General features: G+C 49.7%; 1 protein-coding gene across 3 annotated transcripts in view; it reads right to left on the bottom strand.

Annotated features, from left to right (window-relative positions):
• VDR (vitamin D (1,25- dihydroxyvitamin D3) receptor) overlaps positions 1–21,003 on the bottom strand; it is a 69,202-nt gene extending 48,199 nt beyond the window's left edge. For 2 of the 3 annotated variants that reach the window (XM_011987667.1, XM_011987668.1), the window contains exon 1: positions 20,936–21,003. Coding sequence is in view for 1 of the 3 variants with exons in the window: in XM_011987666.1 (XP_011843056.1) it covers positions 20,534–20,600 (67 nt within the window). In the remaining 2 variants the exon portion in view is untranslated. Of the gene's footprint in view, positions 1–20,533 lie in introns of all 3 variants that reach the window. The other variant, XM_011987666.1, reaches the window with a different exon arrangement.
• Positions 21,004–21,532: the final 529 nt, after the last annotated feature.

Here is a 21,532-nt window from a genome sequence, read left to right as displayed (position 1 = left end):
CCCCACCAGGGGCATAGGCAGTGGGAGGTGTCTGCTGAGGACAGGCGTGCTGCCACGTACTCCCGAGCCAGGCCCTCCTTTGCCTGCACTGCTCCTACTGCCCAAGTCCTTCCCAGCTGACCACGCTCTGCGGGGTTCCCCCTCTGGCCTTATTGACTCCTCAGGCTCCTTTCCTGGTGCGCAGGAAGGTGAGGTGGGGACAAGGTGGACGCAGAAAGGAGCACTGCTTTCCTATCCTCAATCCCTGTGGTTTTCAGAGATCAGAGGTGACATCCAGGTAGACCACCACCCTGGAACTTAAAAAAATGTTTCTGGAGTATTTACTACATGCCAGGCCTGCTAAGCTCTGCATATATTATTTCATTTAGCCCTCACAACAGTTCTGTGAGGCAGGGAGCAGTCCTACTTTACAGGTAGCAAAGCCAAAGTTCAGAGCACTCTGAGTGACTTGCCCAGGGTCCCACAGCCAGGCAGGCGGTGGTGCCTGGGGCCAAACAAGGACGGCTGATTGTAGTGCCCAACTGGGTCCTTTTCCAATGACAATCATCAGAGCAGATGCCTACTGCTCCGCACTGGGCCCTGCTCCGTGGCTTTTCTGTGTACTCCTTACTTCACTCTCACAACAGCCTCCTCCAGTGGATACTTTACTGCCCAGGTTAGGGGTGGAAACTGAGGTGCAGGGAAGGTGATCGTCTTTGGAGCTGGATTTGAATCTAGGTAGCTTAGCTCTGAGTCATTTCTGCATCCCTAAGCCCTGGACACCTTTCACTTCCACTAAGTCGGGAGCAATGCAGAGAACAATCCCCAGGTCATGAGGGAAGAACCCGGGGATTGTTCTTGTCCTTCCAAGGATCCCAGGCCAAGGGATGGCAGGCCTCAGCCAGGATCCATCCACTTTCTGTCACCCAGCCCCTCTCATCTGGGAAAATCCCATCCAATAGATGAGCCTCTCCTCCTCAGTCGACTTTCCAGTACTGGATGGTCCTTTTAGGAGAGATATCCTAAATTATCTCTCCTAAGAGAGATTCGGTCTCTGAGTCCAAGTGCAAACCTATAGGAAAGTGGGGCAAAGACACAAGGTGGAAAAGAGGACAGGTGGAAAAACTGCTTAATACCTGCTCTCTGCCACGTCACACGCCCACCCCACCAGCAATTCATGTTCTGAGTACACAGAACATCCCACTGCTTTTGCTGGGACCGTCCCCAGAGCAACCCTCTCCTGACCCTGCTTTAGAAATACCAAACCCCCAGCACTGAGCCTCAGAGAAGCAGAGCGGGAGGAGCTCGACTGTGTAGAAAGCCCCTGGCTTCCATCCCTCCAGGGCCTGCATCCCACATCAAAACCCTGCCTGACCCTGACCCCAGGCCTGACCTTGCCTTAGCAAGAAATGAGAAGATAACATATTTCCTTCCAGTCACTGAAGCCACAACCATTGCCTCTCCTACACATCTGCCTGTCAGCCCACACCACAGGCGGCCCCATCTTGCGACAGCTTCTGTTAAATGGGCATCCCCAGGGCAGTCTCGCCTACGGCAGTCTTGCAGGGTGATGACTGCCAGGTGTCCTGGGCAGAGCCCTGGGAAGGCAAAAATCAAAGTCCCTCATGGCTCAGTTTAACTCCGCATTGACTGGACCCTCCTAAGGGTGGTAAAGCTGTGACTCTGAGAAGGACCGTGGAGTGGACAAGAAGTCTGACCACTAATGTCTTTTCTAGCTCTGAGAGCATGCAACTCCAAGACTGGAATTCCCATCATGAGAAGCACTATTTTTTTTTTTTTCTTTTTAAGAGACAAGGTCTCCTCTGTTACCCAAGCTAGAGTGCAGTTGCACAATCACAGCTCACTGCAGCCTCTAATTCCTAAGCTCAAGCAATCTTCCACCTCAGACTCTCCAGTAGCTGGGGTGACAGGTGTAAGCCACGCCAGGCAAGAAGGCCTTAAATGAGATGAAGCTTTCTCCCTAATCCCTCACTAGCCAGATGAACCCCAACATTCATGCCTCAGTGAGTGAGACTCACTCATCCTCAGATGCCAATGAGCAGGAAGGGCACAAAAGATGTGGCCCCTAATCAACCCCAGGAGAGGGGTTCTCTCTCTGCCAGTTTGGGACTGGGGTGATCTAAACTGGGCTTTCTAATTGTTGACATTGTTTCAAAGTTCCCACTCCTTCTAGAAAGAAATGGAAAGCTAAGCTATTTCCCCACAGAGTGGGAGACAATTCTTCTTCCTAAAGTTGCCACACACACAGTCAACCACGTGTTGGACTTTTCTAGGAGAAGATATACCTGTGTGTCCGCCAGCCACAACTGCACATGTACTTGTGCGCACACACCCTTGTCTTGCTATTTTTTGTTTCATCATCCCTTAAACTCTGCCCCATCGAGTGTTGAGCACTGCATGACCTACCTGACTTTTTATTTGTCATCTCTTTTTGCCTGGTGCATAACTCAGGCACAGCAGTATCATGGCCAGCTAAGGTGATACCCTCTCTTCCTTCTCCACCATCCCCAACATGTACCCATTTTCTTTGTCCAGAACAGTCTCAGTATCTCCCAGAAGAAGCTGACAGGGAACAGAGTGATAATAAGGGGGAGAGGAGAGGGTTTACTGTGTAAATAGAACATATCCAAACTACTTCCTGCCCCGACTGTCTCCTCAGCTCCTTCATACACACACATTTTAAACATGGGTAAGAATAGTTAGAATTATTTTCTACAGACCACAATGTCCACAGTAAAACCCAATAGATAACATTCAGCTCAGAAAATCTCAAGATTGGAAGGCAACAGCACCACCTAGTCCAATCATCTTAAATTTCTTCTATAATATTCTAGCCAAATGGCTTTCTAGCCCACGTTTGAATAATTTTCCTAGTGGAGAACCATCTCCCATGGCAATCCACTCTCTTTGGATGACTCTATGCTTAGAAAGCTCTGTATCATGCACAGATGGAACAGCCCCCATAGCTTTCAATGGCTGCTCCTAGACAGCTCTTTGCAGCCATGTTAGACAAACCTACTAGGCCATTCACACAGGAGCTCTAGAGGAGGGATTAGGGGGCCACCATATGGTGCCATATGCACATTAGTAAAATGAGCCCTGGCCAGGCGCGGTGGCTCATGCTTGTAATCCCAGCACTTCGGGAGGCCCAGGCTGGTGGATCTCTTGAGGTCAGGAGTTCGAGACCAGCCTGGCTAACATGGCGAAATCCCATCTCTACTAAAAAAAAAAAATACAAAAATTAGCCAGCGATGGTGGTGTGTGCCTGTAATCCCAGCTACTCAGAAGGCTGAGGCGGGAGAATCTCTTGAACCAGGGAGGCAGAGGTTGCAGTGAGCCGAGATCACACCGTTGCACTCCAGCCTAGGTGACAAAAGTGAAACTCCATCTCAAAAAAAAAAAAAAAAAAAAAAAAAAAGAAAAATTAAAAAGAAAAAGGATCCCTTTTTCTAAGACTCTTAGACTTTTCTAAGGCACTAAGCCCTAAGACACTTCACTTCCATCAGTCAGAAAATTATCATAAAAATAGAACACTCTACAATGCTTATGTCGTGAGTGAGGTTGCAGGGGAGAAGCTGCAGAAGATAGCCTGGGTTACACTTAATTTTGATTTAGACCCCGTCAACTTCCCAGGTTTGATCATGATCCCCATAAGAAGAGTGAATAAGGTGGTAGGTAGCACAGACAGCGTCTGCCTTTGTGGCCTGCACCTGGAGAGAACAGCGTCTGTTCCACGGAAAGGGCCCGTGGAGCAGCGTGAGTGCTGGATGTGCTCCCAGCAGGGCTGCCGCCTCCTCTGTCTGCCACTTGGCTCTTTCCAGAGGAGGCTGGGTCCCAGAAACACAGCTCTAAACACCTCTAAGAACGTTTAAGAGGCTCACCAGTCATGACTGACTGAATGATGGGAAATTCAGTGGCTGATGACACCGGAGTTGCAGGAAGGAGTTTACCCCTGAAGCTTGTTCTTCATTAACCCTTTTGGGACTATGCATCACCTTTGAGAATCTGCTAAAAGCCATGGACTGACACCCCCTACAGTATCAGGATATATCAGTCCATTTTCAAGCTGCTGATAAAGACATATGTGGACCGGGAAGAAAAAGAGGTTTAAATGGAATTGAGGTTTAAATGGAATTACAGTTCCACATGGCTGGGAAGGCCTCATTAATACGGTGAAAGGTACTTCTTACATGGCGGTGGCAAGGGAAAAATGAGGAAGAAGCAAAAGTGGAAAACCCTGCTAAAACCCATCAGATCTCGTAAGGTTTATTCACTATCACAAGAATAGCATGGGAAGAGGGGCCCCCATGATTTAATTACCTCCTGCTGGGTCCCTCCCACAACACGTGGGAATTCTGAGATACAATTCAAGTTGAGATTCGGTGGGGACACAGCCAAACCATATCACAGGGCTCATGGGTCACTCCATGGAAACCAGGCTACACACACTCATTCACCAATGCGGCTCTGGGGAGCTCTAGCAGCTTCTTGGAGCGTGGCAGGACTCAAAGCAGGGAGCCCATGAGGCCTCAGGCAGTGGGGCAGGAGATACATGGCTTATACTTAGATAGATTTCCACTTCTTATCAACAATTTTTCCCGCAAGCTGCTTTTTTCCAGTGGAAACTCTGCCCTCAGCTTTGTCAACAAGATTTCTGGGCTGATTACTGCTCTCCAGGTAACAGGCAGGCTATGCTGGAGAGTGGCCGGTGACGCATAGGGGACTGGCCCATTTAGAAGCTACAATCCAATGTCTCTGGTTTTATAGCTGAAGAAATGGAGGCCACACAAGTAGAACCATGGGTATTTAGAGGCTGGGAAGGGTAGCATGGAGGGGAAAATGGGGAGAGGTTGGTTAACAAATACAAAATTAAAGCTGGACAGGAAGAATAGATTCTGGTTTTCTGCAACACTGCAGGGTGACTGTGGTTAACTATAATTTACCTTATATTCCCCAAAAGCTAGGACAGAGGATTTTGAATGTTCACAACACAAAGAAATGATAAATGTTTGGGGTAATAGATAAGCGAATTGCCCTGATTTGATCACTGCACATTGTGTACCCATATTGAAATATCACTCTGTATTCCATATGTACAATTATTATGTGTCAACTACAAATAAAAAGAAAAAATTCTAAGAAAGTCAATAAAAACAAGAGAAGAGAAGTACACTCCCTTACTGTGTGGCCTTGGACATGTCACTTCCTCTCTGATGGCCTCAGTCTCTTCTCAGTCTCCTCTGAGGTAATCAGAGAGGAAGTGACATATCCAAGGCCACACAGTAAGGAAGTGTGCTTTCTTATCTCCAGCCTGGCTTAGTCCAGGAGCCCCAATCACCTGCCTGAGTAGCTTCAGGGCGAGAGTGTGGTGTGGGGTAGGAATGGGCCATGGAAACAGGTGTGTACTCTCCCTTTGGGGCTGAGAGTTCCCTGTAGGAGGCCTGATGCAGACTGCAGCAGGACCACCAGCACTGACTACATCCTTACAATCAACACAGAGAAACAAAAAAGTCGCTAGGCTCACCTACGTGCTCCTCCCTGACCAACTCCAGCTCCTGGCTTCAGCTCCAATGGCCAGAGACATGAACAAGGACTCAAGACAGAGAGTACTTTAGAGGGAAGTGGGATATGCCTGGCCTGAGCTTTCTCTACTCTGAGTGAATTTTCCTGGGACACTAGCATGGGAGTACTTCCCAAGGATATCTGCTACAGGGAAAAGTTGATGAGACAAGGAGGCTATTTGTTCAGTGACTTAAAGACCAAGAAATAGAAACTGGGCAGACCCAAAGAGAGAGAATAGGTCCAGCCCTTCTTTGGGGAGACCCGAACTACTGCTAGTGTTAGTGCAGCTGATGGCTAAATGGGATTTTCTCTAAAAATAAAAGCAAAAACAAAAAAGCAACTCAAGACAGCAGAAGAGGGCTGCTTCCAAGCCATTCCCAAGCCCAGCTTCCAGTGTGCTGCGTGCGTCCCTCCAGGCTAAGCATCTGTCTTAATGCTGGGACCCTCAGCCTGAGTCCACATAGGCCTGAACCACTCTTTTTTTTTTTTTTTAATTGTACATCACTCCTTTATTATGCCGATCTGGAAAAAGGATTTAGTACAGTTATGCTCAAATGAACACTGGGCCCATGTGGCAGGTCCAAGCAACTAGAACATGATTCAAAAATCCGTGAAAGACACACTCAGACAGGGCCACGAGGCATTTCACTGCCACGAAACAGAGCAGGGAGGGATTCTAAAACACACAGCAGGAAGCACTCCTGCCCCTCAGAGGTCAAGGAGCTTACCCCATATTGGTATGAGGAATGGCTTATTTTCTGATGACCACATGTGGGACTATTTCAACTGCCACGAGAAACCCTGGAAGGGTTATTGTTTTGTATTTTTTATATATAAATATATGTCAATCTAACACATAAAGTATATTCAGGACTGATCCCAACCTTCTAGAGCCAGCTCCTTTGGGGTCAGGGAGGAAACAATTGTCACATTACCATGCAGGTTACATTCTTCTTCCACTGGAATGACCAGAGCGTCCAGTCAGTGACCTGACTGCAGAAGAGCAGAGGACCGGCTCCTGGGGGCAGACAGGCTGTCTTGCTTCTCCTCATTGGTTATGGCTTAGCATGGTTCCTCCCCACAAGCCCTTACTAAACAAAACACTCGCAAAAACCCAAGTCACTACTTTTAAACTCTCTTGGATAAGGGGAGCTTTCCCACAGCTTGGACTGAGAACCTGTGCCCTAGAAGTGCTATTCTGACTAGACTGTATGAAGGGAGAGGGTGCAGGAGACAAAATGGCTAAAATGAAAATGGAAGCCACTGGTCCACATCTGCAGCTACAACTCAAGATGTCTACAGATGTGGTCAGTGTGACATGTGCAGGAAGGAGGGGCAGAGGCACCCGACGGGCAGGGAGGGTGCTCCTGGGGACAGTAGCCTGCCCAGACCTGAGCCACTCTTGCTCAGGCAAACCTCTCTGAGGCCCAACCACCTACCCCTATCCAGGTGGCCAGGCTTATTCTCCTTATTTTCCTTCTGGGACCAACATGATCTCTGAATCACTCAGACTCTTCCTGCATTGTGTCAAAGGTCAGTATCCAAACCCCAGGTCCTACCAGCTCCGAGATATTTGGGATCCTTGGGATCAGACTCCTTGCCTTTGTCCAGCCACCTGGGCCAGCCTATGCCCCTGGCCACCTGACCACTGTTCAGATGCCCCCAGAGCCCATTCCTGTCTCCTCATCTACAAATAGGGACATGATAATACCCGAGTCTCAGGTCTTGTGTGGGATCAAATGAGCTGATCTCTGAGTAGCCCTCAGAAGGGTGCCTGGCACACCATAAGCTTTATATGTTAACTTTATTGGAACTGTACCTGGCTTTAGTATAATCACTGGAGAATCCAGGAAAATGAGAAGACCTTCAGGCCCCATAGAGGTGCTGTGAAGGGCAGGATGCCTGCTTCTCAGTCCCAAAAGCTCCACCCCAAACAAACATTGCCCAGAAAGCCACAATTTTGCTGAGCTGGGAAAAAAACTGACCACCCCACCCACTGTCTGTGGCTTCTAAAACTCTTCCAAAACTTCTTGGGGTGAGGAGATGTGAGTTGTTCTAATCTCTCCCCTAACAATCAGAGAAGCTGAGGTACAAATCTAGACTTTTCCTCCAAGTAAAAGATAAAGGCTGTGGCTCCCAAGTTGTCACTGATTACCAACCCTTATACCCATCGTCCTTCCTGTCGCTTCTCACCCAGTGTCACCTCCATCCCCCACCTCCCCCATTATCAAGTGCTGGTCCTGTACCTGCATCTGTTATCACTGTAGTGGGACCTGAAGCTTGACTACCTCCAGGATGCCCCTCTGACTGTTACCAGGGCAGTGGCACTACCACCACCCATTCCCACCCACCACCACCTGCAGCAGAAAGCAGAATTCAGAAGGCTGAGGTGGGTGCCGAGGGGCTGGAGTCAGGAGCTGGCAGCGAGAACTGTGGAAGCCCTGGCAGAAGAATGGCCCCACCATTCCACTTCACCTAGACATGGGGTGGGCTCTGGCTCAGTGGGCCTGGCTGCCCCAGCTCTTAAAGGCCTGGGAAGGCCATTCACTTATCCTGGGATAGATTCTGAAGCCTGTGTCAGAATCAGGAAAGGATCCTCAGGGTCCTCTGAGATGGGCAGGGCTGGGTTAACTCTCCACCAGGCAGCTCCGGTCCCGTACAGGGCTGATTTGCCCAAACATATCCTCTCCAGCTTCTGGGTTATTAGGGAGGGGTGGACACTTCCCCCGTACAGCGTTCATGCAGCTTCTCGGGACCTGGGCCATGTGGGAAGTTCCCACTCACTTTCAAAGGCAGCAGCAGGCACCCCAAGGTGACATCGGCCGCTCCTCCATTTCTGATCTGAATGACTCCCCCTAAAGAGCTTCTCCAGAGCGGTTTGGTCAGGCTTCTGGCCATCCTTCTGGGTAGGGCCCCTCTTGGGGACACCCCTGGAGGGCCAGGGATGGGATGTGGCAGCATTTCTTCTTGGCCTGTGCTGGCCTCTGCTGCCTTATCTCTGATGGGGACACTGCCTATGTTTAAGTGCCGGCCACACGGAAAGGCCTGTACTGGAAGTGAGAGACGCAGTGGTGAGCGAGACATAGACCCTGTCTTCTGGGAGCTTACAGTCTACTGTGGATTAGGGGGTGGGGATGGGGGACAAACAGGAACGTCCAATTCAGTACGACACGTCCTACCATCCAGGTAAGTGCCAGGTCTAAAGGGAGCATATGCGAAAGCCTCTGCCTCATCTTAGTGAGAGAAGAGAAGAGAAGGCTCTTTGGAGGCGGTCCCCTCTCGACCTCTCCACGGAGACAGGAAGGAGCAGAGGAGTTTAATGTGGTAGTGGTAAGAGGCGTAAGGAGCACTCCAGGCAGAGGATACTGCACATGCAAAGGCTGAGAACGAAAGGGAAAGAACATGTTTGGGACAGAGAAACTCATTCAATATGGCTGGAGAGAGGGAGAGGGCGCCAGGAAGAAACGCCCCAACTGACCACGCTCATGTCAAAGGCCTGTAGGAAGTACATTCCACTCTTTTCTCTGCTTCTTCAAGTTAAACCCAGTGAGTCTTGAATATCAGAAATTTTAAATTATTGCCATGATTTATTGAAACTGAAGACTTTCAGATCCCATTCAGATCCCCATTCCAACCTGAATCCACCTGGAGGGTTGTGAAGAAAATAACAACAGGGCCTCTCTCATTGTTTCATTGAGAGGTTAGCTATGCATAGGCCTCTTCTGCAGCACAGCTGAAGTCCCAGCCAGGGTACACACAAAGCCACTGTCCCCCATAGCCCTTCAGGGAGAATCTTAACCCTGAGAAGAATAGGACCATCAGTAGTTGAGCTAGAAGGGAGAGGTAAAGGAGAGAGACCTGAAAAATTCAGCCTAGCTGAATTAAAAAAAAAAAAAAAAAAAAAAAGGTTTTGTGGGAGAAAATCAAAAGAAAGAACAAATGATTCAATAAGGGCAGATGGAAGGAAGGTTAGTGAACGACTCAGCTGCCATATCACCAGTGCAATCCTTACTTAATTCCTCAGTCTGTCCAGGGTGGCCAGATATGGTTGATGGGCACAGAGAGAGGTGAGTTGCCCACAGCTGCAGGATCCTCAAACCTGCCTCCACCAGTCCACTCAGCCCACTCTGTTCTGGTCAACAAGGTTAATTGCTCGTTGCCAGGAATTTGTCTAAGGAAGGGCATCAGGCAAAATACATGATGCTCACAGAAAACACGCATCACCGACGGGTGTGGAACATCTCATATGCAGATAGGCACATGCCAGTCCATATCCTGAGTCTGGCTGTCCAAATTCACTGCTGGCCAACATGACACAAGCCTTGTCTTACCTTCAGAGCTATAATTGAAGATAATCCTCTTGGTTCAATGTTTCAGATCAAATATCGGAATCTGTCTGGAGTATTCTTCCCCAGGGCCACAAAGTGGTAGGAAACAGCTGCCTCTGTTCTAACCCTTGAACCCTAACCAAGTTAGGATTCCCCTTCCCCAGCCCTACCCATTGGTCATCTCCTTCTTCTTTGTTTTTCTTTGGTAGCCAGGGGGCAAAGACAGAACAGATTTAAACCACAGAGTACTTTCCATAAATGCTGCCCCAGGACAGCGAAAGAGCTAAACTCAGGGTCCCTAGAGGAACAACTTCTTTCCCTAGAGGAGCAACTTCTTTCCCTCCAGGTGGTCAGCTCTCTGCAGCCCCCGAGTTGCCCTGAGCCCGGCCTGCTGCCCACCGGGCCTCTGAACCAGCTGGCAGAAGTTCCACTCCCTGCACTCAACACTCTTTCTGGCAGAGCAAACACCCCTCAAGAAGGAATTTGATGTTACTCAGAACCTAGGTTCAATTAAAGGACTTGTGGGTGAAACCCCATTTCCTCTGACTGGGCTGGGCCCCACTAGGTCAGTTGGAGTTGCTGCCAGGTGAGCTGCAGACAGGTAGCATCCTAGGGAGGACGTCAGTGGCCAAGGTCCATCTCCGTCCTGGGGGGAGATGCCCACTGCTTCCCTTCACTCCCCAGCCCTTACTTTTCCCAGAATTCCCCCTGACCTGAAAAATAACCCTGTAGCTAGGCTGGTCTGTAGCCCAGGATTGAATTTTAACAGAGATGAAAATAATTCCCCCAGTGAGCTATTTTCTACCCAGCTTTCGGAACATAGCTCAGAGTGACAGGCACAGTGGGGCAGGGGAGGCTGGCCTCGGGTCACTAACTAGGGCCACTATCCATTTAGGGCCCTTCCCATGTACACTCCCACACTCTTGCTGGCACCAGATTTTATAGAGGTAACTGCCTGCCACACCTGCCTCCACCTGTGGATCCATATGGGGCATGAGGGTGGCAGGATAGGGAAGGCCCACAGGAGTCAGGGGTTTCCATCCTCCATGGCTACAGCTCTTACAGAATGCAAGGAAGAAGAAGAAAACACTGCTACTTTACCAAGCCTCCAAAAGGAGGTTCTATAAGACTCTTGTGTCAGCTGAGATAAATATTTTAAATATGTTATAAAAATTGTTACACTGTAAAATTACACTCTATAAAAATATTAGCTATTGCCTTACTATTATTTTTCCAGGTATTTAAGAATAGGAAAGGAGGAGGAATAAATTCAGGTAAAAAGGGGAAGGCTGTGAAAAAACACCGTGAACGATTGCATGGAGCATGATCCATTCATTCATTGTCTACCAAGCCCACCCCCAAACTTTCTACTTTTTATTTTTTTATTTTTTATTTTTTGCCTTAAGACTTTATCCTCTGTTAGTTTCCTTTTGATTTTTTTTCACACAACTTTTCTTCTAATACCTACAGGGAAATACCTTCCTGAGAAGACAGAGTTTGGGAGGCAGAGAAGGAGGAGGGGAGAAAGGAAAGGAGGGGAATGTATTCTTGGAATGTCTTATTCTGAAAGGTTTCTTTCTAACTCACAAGGAAGAAACACTCTGTATTATAAAGCTATTATCACACGCTGGGAGAGGTACCTTCTAGTACATTAGTAAGGAATTCTACATGAACAGGGTTTTTCCCATCCCACTGTGTAACAGTCACCTGTGAAAAGAAACTACCAGAGGATGCAGTGGAGCCCGCAGGGCAGACCCGACTGTGATGTGTGCTGTTTGCCACCCATCCTCCCCCATCACCAACAGTGATTACACATTTTTTTAATTGGCTGTCAATGTTTTATATATCAAGAGGTTACATTTTTGAAAAAAAATTCTGAATGTCCAGCTTTCTATGAAAAAGTTGGGTAATCTGACCACACCAGGCCGAAGCTCCTGCTGGAAGCTTGCTGGGCCAAAAGGGGCTGTTCCTATCAACCAGCATGTGTCCTCCAGTCCATCTCATAGGGTCTGCATCCCTCCAGCCTCGCTCATGACCCACCTGGCCCTGGTCCTGGCCCCGTGACCAGCCCACAGTGACAGCAGAGCTCACGGTTGGAAGTGCAGGCTCTGGAGGCAGCTGGCCTGGGTGTGCCCAACGCTGGATTCTCCCTACCACTAGCTGTGCAACCAGAACCAATGAAATGCACTCTCTAAGCTTCTGCTTCCTCACCTGTGAAATGAGAAAAATAACACCACCTACTGCATAGTCTGTGAGGAGTCCATGAGATAATCACGTCAAGTGCTCAGTACAGTGCCTGGCACGTAGTACCTGCTCAGTAAACGTTAGTGCTTATTATTGCGCACAATTGCTGTAATGACTAAGGAGAATCCATCTGAGTTGCAGCCCAGTTTTTGAAGATGATTTAACAACACAAAACAATTTGCCCTTCAACCCTCCTTTCTTGCTCAGGGACCCGGTCTACAGACAAAAACCATCTAGTGAGTATATCCGTGACATGTTAGTTATTGTGTGGAGCAGGGGCACTTCAGAGATAGGATTCAGACCTGTTCCTGGGGCTCGCAGTAGAGTGGGGGGAATGGACGATGGAACACTCACAGCACTGACAGGTGGAGTTACGCACAGAGCTCTCCCCACAAGCCCTGCCCAGGACCACACAGGAGCTTGGCATTCAGGAGGACCTGGGGGTGGATCTGATTCTTTTCTCCTTCTAGGCTCCAAACCTTTCGGGAGGCTTCGCTAAAGGACACCCAACCTCGAATTAATTCCACTCCATTTCCAGTTTCCCAGACTGTGCACGTGATTTCAACAAAGCCGGTCAGGTCTCAAATGGAGTTCATTATAATGGAATTTTACCTGAGGCAGCCCCTCCCCCACTTCTTAACATCATGGCACCCAAGATATGGGTGTGCTTGCCAAAGAGGCTGGGCAGAAGTCACTTCCTGCCCCTGGCAGAAGTCTGGAAATTCAGAGCTGTTTGGAACAAAGAACTCTGCCCCGAAGGTGTTTTCCAGCATCTCCCTGACCAGACTGGAACTGCCCCATTCACCCTCGTACCACCTGCTGCGTTTTTTCCAGCCCTCCTAGACAGGAAGGAGAGGAGGGAAGACTGAGCTGAATGACCAGGACATTGCAGGAAAGGCAATGCGCAAGTGAGGAAGAGAACATGCATTCTGGACTTAAGCCTGAATTTAAATTCTGGTTCTGATTTAATAGTTCAATGTTTTCAGGCAAGGAATTTAGCCTCTTAATATCTGTGAACCTTGGTTTCCCCTTCTGTAAAATGGGTATAATATTACCAGCCTCACAGGATTATTGAGAGGCATAAATGAGAAAATGCATGAAAAGCACTGAACACAGTACCTGGAACATAGTGAGTTATCATAACCATTGGTTATTACGATTGTCAGCTATTACATAATATGGTAACCACAAAGGCCAAAGGTTGGTATAGAAAGAGACACTGGGTGGAGCTGGGGTGGTGGGATGGCTGAAGAAGGTAGAACCCTGTCCCTGATCCCAGCACAGGTCTGGGAGCCAAGGCGAGGCCCAGGCCAGAAGCACCTGCCTGCCGGGAGCCGACAGGCACAGACTGGATAGGTAATTACAAAGTTGAGGGCTGGGGTGGCCCATGCAACTGTCCAGCCAGCCACATTCCTTTGTCCTATGGGTGGCTGGGTGGTGAGTATCTGGCTGTTTATGTGGCTACCAGGATGGTGAGTGTGGTCAACACTTTTCCCCAGTAGCCCCAGCAGGGTATTCGACCTTCAAAGGGAAAGGGACTCTCTACAGGCATTTGGCTCCTTTTCCTATGGCATCGCCTCTATTGCCTCCACCCCAACCCTCCAGCTACCCCTTGCTTCTCAGGTTAAACAAGTCAAAAGGCCAAAGAACAAGGCCAGACTCTGAAGAGATGGCCAGTAGAGATTACTAAACTTCACCCCATCTCACTGGAGCCCTTAAATGATCAAGAAGCCCAGGACAGATGTGAATCCATCACTGCCCCAGCCCTGTGTGCTTTGATTAGCTAGCCAGACTCATGGTTCTTACACTTCCATGTCCTTTTCTCAAAATATATATTCCTCCTAATCCACTTATGAAAATGCAATTCAGTAGGTATTAATTGAGCACATAGTATTGGCTCACTGCTGACACCAGGCTCTTGGTTGAACTGAGGAGACCACCAAGTGTTGGGGAAGATGTAGAACCATGGGATACCTCAAGCACTGCTGATGGAAGCCCAGAGAGGAAGGGCTTCAACTGTACATAGAGGCCCAGCACAGAGCTCTCAGAGTCAGGCTGTGGCATGTATGTGGTCACCTGTGCACACTGCAGCAGACAGGCACACACGTGAGCCAGAAATTGGGTCCCTAAGTCATGAATAATACAACTCTTATAGCTAATCATTATAACTGTAGAAACTCATCTAATACAACCTTTTCATTTTAGAAATGAAGCCTATATCAAGTGTTGGAAAGGATGGAGAATAATGGAAACTTTCAACCACTGCTGAAAGTGTTTTTTGGAACAACCACTATGGAAAGCTGTTTGGCACCCTATAGCAATGCTGAACATAGAATTCCATGGGAGGCAGCAATTCCAACCCTAGGTATGTGCCCTACAGAAATTCTTGTGAGTTTCTAATGCACCAGAAGACAAGTATAACATGTACACCCCTAGCAGTACTGTCCTATCGTAATAGCTCAACTGGAAACAACCCAAATGTTCATCAGTGAGAGGAGAATGTACAAATCGTGGTGTATTTTTCCAATGGAATACTATACAGCAGTGCAAACTAATGAACTGCAGTGGTGTGCATCGACATGGATGAAACTCAGAAAACTCATATTGACTCAAAGAAGTGCATCACAGAGAATACACATGTATGTGAACTCCAAAGCCATGTAAAATGAAACAATATAGTGTTTTGTAAAACATACATAAATGATAACTTACAAAGAAAGCAAGGAGACAATTAACCGAAATTCACTTTGGGTTGGGGAGTAAGGAGGGGGAACGCAAATGGGGAGAGGCAGAGGGGGCTTTTAAGGTGCTGCGAATGCTCCACTCTTAACTTGGGTGGTAGGTTCAGGGTATAGGATTCTTTAATATATACATAAACATATAATCTTGTGTATATGATATATCACAGTTTTAAAAATGAACAAAAAAGAATTGAAGAACCCAAGTTGCAGAGAAGCTAAGTAACTTTCACAAGCTCATCAGCTAACAAATGACAGAGAAATCAATTTGCCAAATCTGAGTTTAATCAGGTGCCAGGACAGCCATTCCTGAGTTCTAAACGGGCCTCATAAGGACAGGCTTCTGGTCTAGAAATTTTGAAAAGAAGTGCAAGAGTCTTTTTTTTCCCCACTTGTAAATTCCCAGTGTCTTGAGTAGTACCTGGCACACAGTAGGCTCTTGGCCCATGGGTACTGAATACACATGCCTTTCAAGGGCCTACTGTGTGCCAGGCACTTGACTTACATCACCTAATCCTCACACAGCCCTACAAGGGAGCTATTATTATACCCGATTTACAGGTAAGGACACTGAGATTTGGGGCTATTAAGAAACTTGCCCAAGGTCACAGGCTACAAAGTGATCATGCCAAGATTTGAACCTAAGAGTCTAACTCAGACCCTGGGTTTCTCCTGTTCTGCCAGGCTGCTAGCTTCTAATAGCACTACCTAAAATTTTAGTTATCTACCAAGGAACCCTGGGACCCACAGGGGGTGGGGCAGGCTGAGCATTTTCTCTTCCTGTGACCTCTGTCTCCAGGCTCTGACAGAGCAGTCTGTATGGCCAGGCCCAGGGCTGGCAAGCCGTGTGAAGCAGTGGTTACAGGCTGACTCTGCAGCCCTGGGCAGGTGACTATATCTCTTTAGACCTTGGTTTCCCCACTATGCCTGCTGGAGAGGATAACTGTACTTACCCCAGAGAGAAGCTATGAGGATTGAAGGAGACAAGTAAAGCAATCAGCACGGGGCCTGGCATGAGGCTATCAGAGGAGGCTAGAGTCCGTTTCTCCTTCCAGCTGGGCTAGGTTCAGGAGTCCTTAAGGGATAGCCAGGAGAGGGAAAAGGTAGGCAAAGTGAGAAAGCTCCCCATTGGCCAGTAGGACAATCAGCACATAGTAGGTTTTCCATAAAGAGGCTTGTTTGAAAGATTGTTTCCTATTTGCCTTCCAGACTATTAGAGTCATATTTGATTCCATACAATTTCTCTGCACAGTCCTACCTCCCTTGGGTTCTTGTTTGCTATTCTTAACCTAAGTAAGGTGACCGAGACTGCCAGAGAGGCACCAAGATCTAAAAGTGCTGGCAGAGGGAGCCTCCTTCTGAGAGGCCACTGTCCCCAGAGTAACCTTTGGGCAGTCCAAGCTTGCTCTCAGGTCAACTTGTTCAAACTAGTTAGTACATCTAACCCCGCAGCTCACAAACATTTATTGCAGGCCTATAATGTGCAAGACAGGGCACTAGTGCCCTGTGGCCATCCCATGAAGGCAGAGGTGGGAGAGTTCCATGCAGTTTAAGAGCGTGGGCTTCTGCAAACCTGAGAGGGAGTCCTGGCTTTCCTCCTCACAGGCTATGACAGCTTGGCATGTTGACTAACCTCACGGAGACTCCATTTCCTCATTTGTAAAGAGAACATAACTTGTTCCTACCTCACAAGACCTAGTGATAGGTCTGGGAGGCACGTAGCACAGCACCTGTTACCAAGTGATTGCTCAGTAAGTAGCTGAAGCTACAACTCCAGCACCAGCAGATGGCACACACTGGATGTGTCATCAGCAAAGCCTTGGGCCTCATGGGTATTCCACAGTGCCTGGAATGTCCCACCTTGCGTAACACCTCCAAGCTTCAGGTTGTCATCAGAAGGCCAGTGAGAGGCAGCAGTTTCTCAGGAACCAACCACCGAGTCTGCCCAGACTACACTTTCCCGCGGGTTGCAGCTGCCCACACCCTGCTCAGGACCAGGACTCTCCCCTGTGCAGAATGAGGACTTTGTATGGCATCTGGTTCTGGGAACACTGCTTAGTCTATTCCTTGGCACAGGACCTGCAGGGCAGGTTTGCAAAAGCATGACACACATTCCGACTCACAGAGTACTGACTGCTTCTGCCTTCCACTCCTGCTATTTGTCGACGAGACACCCCCATCCTCCCCCAGCCAGCCTTGGGGTGGGGGTCTCACCACCTCCCTTCCCCACAAGTCACTTCAAAGACATGACTTCCCAAGAGATCTTCACTTGCCCTTTTCATTTGTTGACAATGAGAATGACTTCCTTCCTGGCAGAGTAACTGAGAGTCATCGTGGTGGCTCTGCTCCCTCCACTCCTATGCCCGATCACCCACAGGCTGGACCTCTGGGGAGCCTATCCTTTGCACCTGGGCCATGAGGACCCAGGACCCAGAAGGCAGGACAGTTTCTCTTCCACATGTCGCCACAGCAGGACACAGGCACTGCCATCAATGCCTGTCACTTGAATTGAGCAAGAACAACCTGTCCCCACCCTGGACCATTTCCCCAATAGTCAGACCAGACCAAAGAGGCAAACTCTAGCATCCTGGGGAACTGACAATGTCTCCTGCAACGCAGCTTCTCCCTGGCTTTGGCCTCCACTTTGCTTATCGTTTCCCCGGAACCTGATTACAGGCGACCTATGTCCTTTATCACAGTGGGCAAGGTTTGCCTATCCTTGCCTTCCTGGCTGCTTACCTGCTTTACAGCCAGACTTTCTGTGGGATAGTGTGGTCCCGAGAGGTCTGGGAAGCTGGATGAGCAAAACAAGGAGGCTGCAGATATGGAGGAAGAAGGAAGAGGAAACGTGAGGCCCAGTCTTGGCTCCACTATGAACCCCAGTTTCCCCAGGGGAAGCTGAAGAGGAGCTGGCAGACCTTCCTCTCCCTGTCTGAGGTCGGGGTGGGGCAGGAAAACCGAAGGTGAGGCCAGTCACAAGTCAAGGGTGAAGAGAAGTCACACGAGTGGTGGGCTGGGTCTCAGGACAGGGTGGCTGCGAGCAGTGCTGCCCTCAGGGAAAAGACGAGAATTGGCTGATAACACCAAGGAGCAGTCTAGGCTGTTGGGGTCTGTCCTCAGAATTAAGCTACCCCTGGTTTCCCTTGAGCATTAAGCCTCCCCCAACCTCATCATCCCCTCATCACTGCTGTGGCCTCTGCTGAGTTTGGAGTGATGATCACCAGGATGATTAATATTCCATTTTTCCCTGGAGAGTTTGGGTTTATGTCCATTGTCCTGGTATAACCATGCATGGCATCCCCTTTCACTCTCATAAGTATCCCAGTTTGCAAGATACATTACACAGGACCTCTTTCTAGCATATCCAGGAGGGCACTGACACAGGAAAAGGTTAGGGACAAATCAGAGGGAAGCAGAACAACAAGCGAGGCCTTGGTGACCCAGAGTGGCAGCCAGGCTGGCTTCAGCCGAGCTGGATCCTCTCAGAACTGGACAATAGTGGAAGGGGAGCCTGAGAACTGCTTCCCACACTGGGGTTCAAATTGTCTTGGAGTCAGGGGCCTAGTCTGGTGGGTTCTGCTTTCTGCCATCCCTCAGAGGGCCTGGAGTCATGCTGGGCACACAAGAGGCTCTTAATCAAATCTGGTCAATTCCTTACTTTCCTCTACCTGCATCCAAAACAGAATTGCAGCAGGAAAAAATGGAAGCTGGAGCGCTGTAATTCTTAATTCAGCAACACACCAAATGTCATCTAGGTGGTCCTCCTGTCTCTGGCTCTCTGGCTTCTAGGACCTGACTGCTGCAGAGGCAACAGCGAGTTTCTAGCAGAGATTCCAGATGCCCATCCCAGCCAGGACAGTGGTGCCTCCTTAGGATGTGGGGTAAGGAATCAAACAATGGGAACTCCCTCTCCTGTCTTAGATAACCACCTGATGTAGTAGCCACCTGATGCAGCCCACTCGGCCCCAGGCCTTTCTCCATTCACAGCCTGGGCTTTGGACACCTGCTATCTGTTCTGGGGGTAGAGTGTAGGGGTCCAGGAGGTCCTCTTGGAGTTTCCTCTGGGACTTAGTTACAAAAGAGATCAGTTCTGAGGTCAAATAGGTGATACTACTGAGAAATCATAAACGTAAATTATCAGGGCACCCCAAACAGCACCCGACCTTCCATAATGTTTGTACAAACAAAGTCTGATGGCCTCTGCTGAAGAGGAGCAAAGGGTTGGAAAGGCTTTCTAACTCTCATTTTTTTCCCTCCTTTCTTACCCCATTTTCTAGTTCCTCCTTTAGCTTGGTAAGGGTCCAAGTCACAGCTGATCAGGACCAGCCAAACCCGAAGCCATGGGACCCAGCCAGAGCACAGACTGTGAATTCCCCAGCTTTTTGCAGTTTGAGTCAGCCCCACAGCCGGACTGGCCTCCCAGCACTCTTCTCAAATGGGTCCAGAGAGGCTACTGAGTGGGGGCCAGGGACTCTGCAGGGAGGGCTACTTCTGCTCAACGATTTCTAGCACCCAAAACAAAAGCCAGGGAGAAATGTACAGTCTTACTACCTCCTGGTCTGGCTGCATGCCAGTCCTGAAACTGTTTCAGAAAGACCCACAGTTCCCTCCAGCACTTGGACAGGGAAGGGACGGCAGAAGGTCTCTCAACACACAATACTCTCAGTTCATAGAATTCAGGCTCCAGTGTTCAGATAACCCATCTCTACCTCAGCAAACCACCCCCAATCCCCAGCCTGGGTTAAAGCCTTCTTTGCCAACACCATGACTTCTCTGGCCCCAGACTTTCCCGACTTCTTTTGCTCACCCCTTTCACTAGCAGAGACAGGCCGCTAATGAGACCACTAGGCAGAAATGGAATGAAGGGCTGGAAAAGCCTGCAGTGCTGGGATGTACCTCCTGATCCTAGGAGAAAGATGAGATGTAGATTTATCATAAAGCCACCATCCCTTCACAGTCACCTCCTGCTAGAATCATCCCATAGCCATTCCATAACCACTGCTGTGTTGGGTATCTGAGCCCCTGCCCATGAGGAAGACCACCTTCCAGTAGGTAGTTGGAGCAGAGCCAAACTCTGCCCAGGAGTTTCTGCAATGCTCAGAAAATGCCTGCCCAACTGCTTGCCTGGGCTCTGGCCCCTTTGGCTTCAACTGAGCCCAGACAGGAGGCTGACTCACTCACCGCACGCACAGAGAAGGAGGAGGAACAAGAGGAGGAGGAGGAGGAGGAGGAGGAGGAGGAGGAGGAGGAGGAGCTGCGAGAAGGGCCTGGACTTGGAGACCCAAGGCTCCCCCAGCCCAGGCTGGGTCTCAGACTCTGGTCCCTGGGTGAAGAGGAGGGGCAGTTGTCCACTGGCCCTGGAGATCACAGGCTGTTCCCTCCTAGATACTTCTGAATCTTCCTCACCACCACCACAGATGCAGGGCACCTCACTTTCCAAACAGAAACTACTCCTTGAGCCTCTTCCTCATTTAAATGCTTGCCCCTGAGTTTCTCTGAACATCTATTGACAGGCTGTCCTGAAAAACTGGGGCCAATTAGGTCTAAACTCATTGGTAGTTCGAAGAAAAGTTAAAAAAAAAAATTACTTAAAAGACCAAACTCCACCATCACAGGTGGACCATACCTGGGTCCTGTAAGAAAATAAATAAGGCTACACGCCCTCCACTCCAGCAGTTTTGAACACCATCGACAGCCAATCGCTCCTTTTCTTATTCCTCCACTCCATGCCAAGGCGCCCGGACAGAGGAAGGAAACAAATGCTTCTTGTTGCCCAAGTGCTGAGCACTGTGCTAGCGGAGCATTTCTCCTTTAAGTTGCCTAAGCACCGAGGATGTCGCCGCTCCCCTCGCCAGCCTGGCACGAACTTCACCTTTCTCAAACCTCAGTGCCCCTTAGTGTCCCAGCCTCATGGCACGACAGCCCCGACCTCAGTCGCCAAGTTTACCGCTGGGACTTAGACTCTAATGCTCGCACCCGGGCTCTCAGGCCCCGGTATCCCCGACGCCCCGACACCGAGTCCCTATCCTGAAACCCCCTTCCCCGCTGCTCCCGGGTCCGCACCTGGTCCGGCAGCGGGTTGGACAAGCTGTTCCGCGCTCCCGGCGCCCACGGCTCGGCTGCCGCCTTTTAACAAGCAGAGACAGCCCAGCACCTGGCCCCGCCTCTCGATCAGGCCCCGCCCCGGCCCCGGCCCGGCCCTCCGCCCCGCCCACAGGTCCAGTCTTCTCCTGCCAGGAGCTCGGTTGGCGCTGCAATCATCTTGACTTGGAATCAACCACCCTACAGGGCACGCTGTAGCCTTAGAGACTCTACCTCGTGAAACTTTCATCGACTATCGTCCATAGTGCAAGGCACGCTTCTGCCCTCTGTGGGACAGAGTTGTCGATGTTTATAGGTGCGGTTTCCCGCTTCAGCCTGCGTTAATCGGGGATGCAGCCCCCCACCCTTCCTGCCGTGGTTCTACCCAGCCTGCTGCGGACGCCTGGGCCAGGTGCGTCCCCTCCTCCTGGGCTGACCCGGCCAGGACTTCGTCGTCCGCGGGACGCTGGGGGGCGCCTGCCAACTGGCACCGGCGGCTAGCTCCGCACGGATGGGAAATCCCGGGCTCCGCTCGCTATCCTGTTACTGCTGCAGAACGCCAGGAAGCTCAGCCTGCTC

This window comes from Mandrillus leucophaeus, unplaced genomic scaffold (genome assembly GCF_000951045.1).
Source record: "Mandrillus leucophaeus isolate KB7577 unplaced genomic scaffold, Mleu.le_1.0 Scaffold313, whole genome shotgun sequence".
Taxonomy (NCBI): Eukaryota; Metazoa; Chordata; class Mammalia; order Primates; family Cercopithecidae; genus Mandrillus; species Mandrillus leucophaeus.
This window is presented reverse-complemented; position numbering and strand designations above follow the sequence as displayed.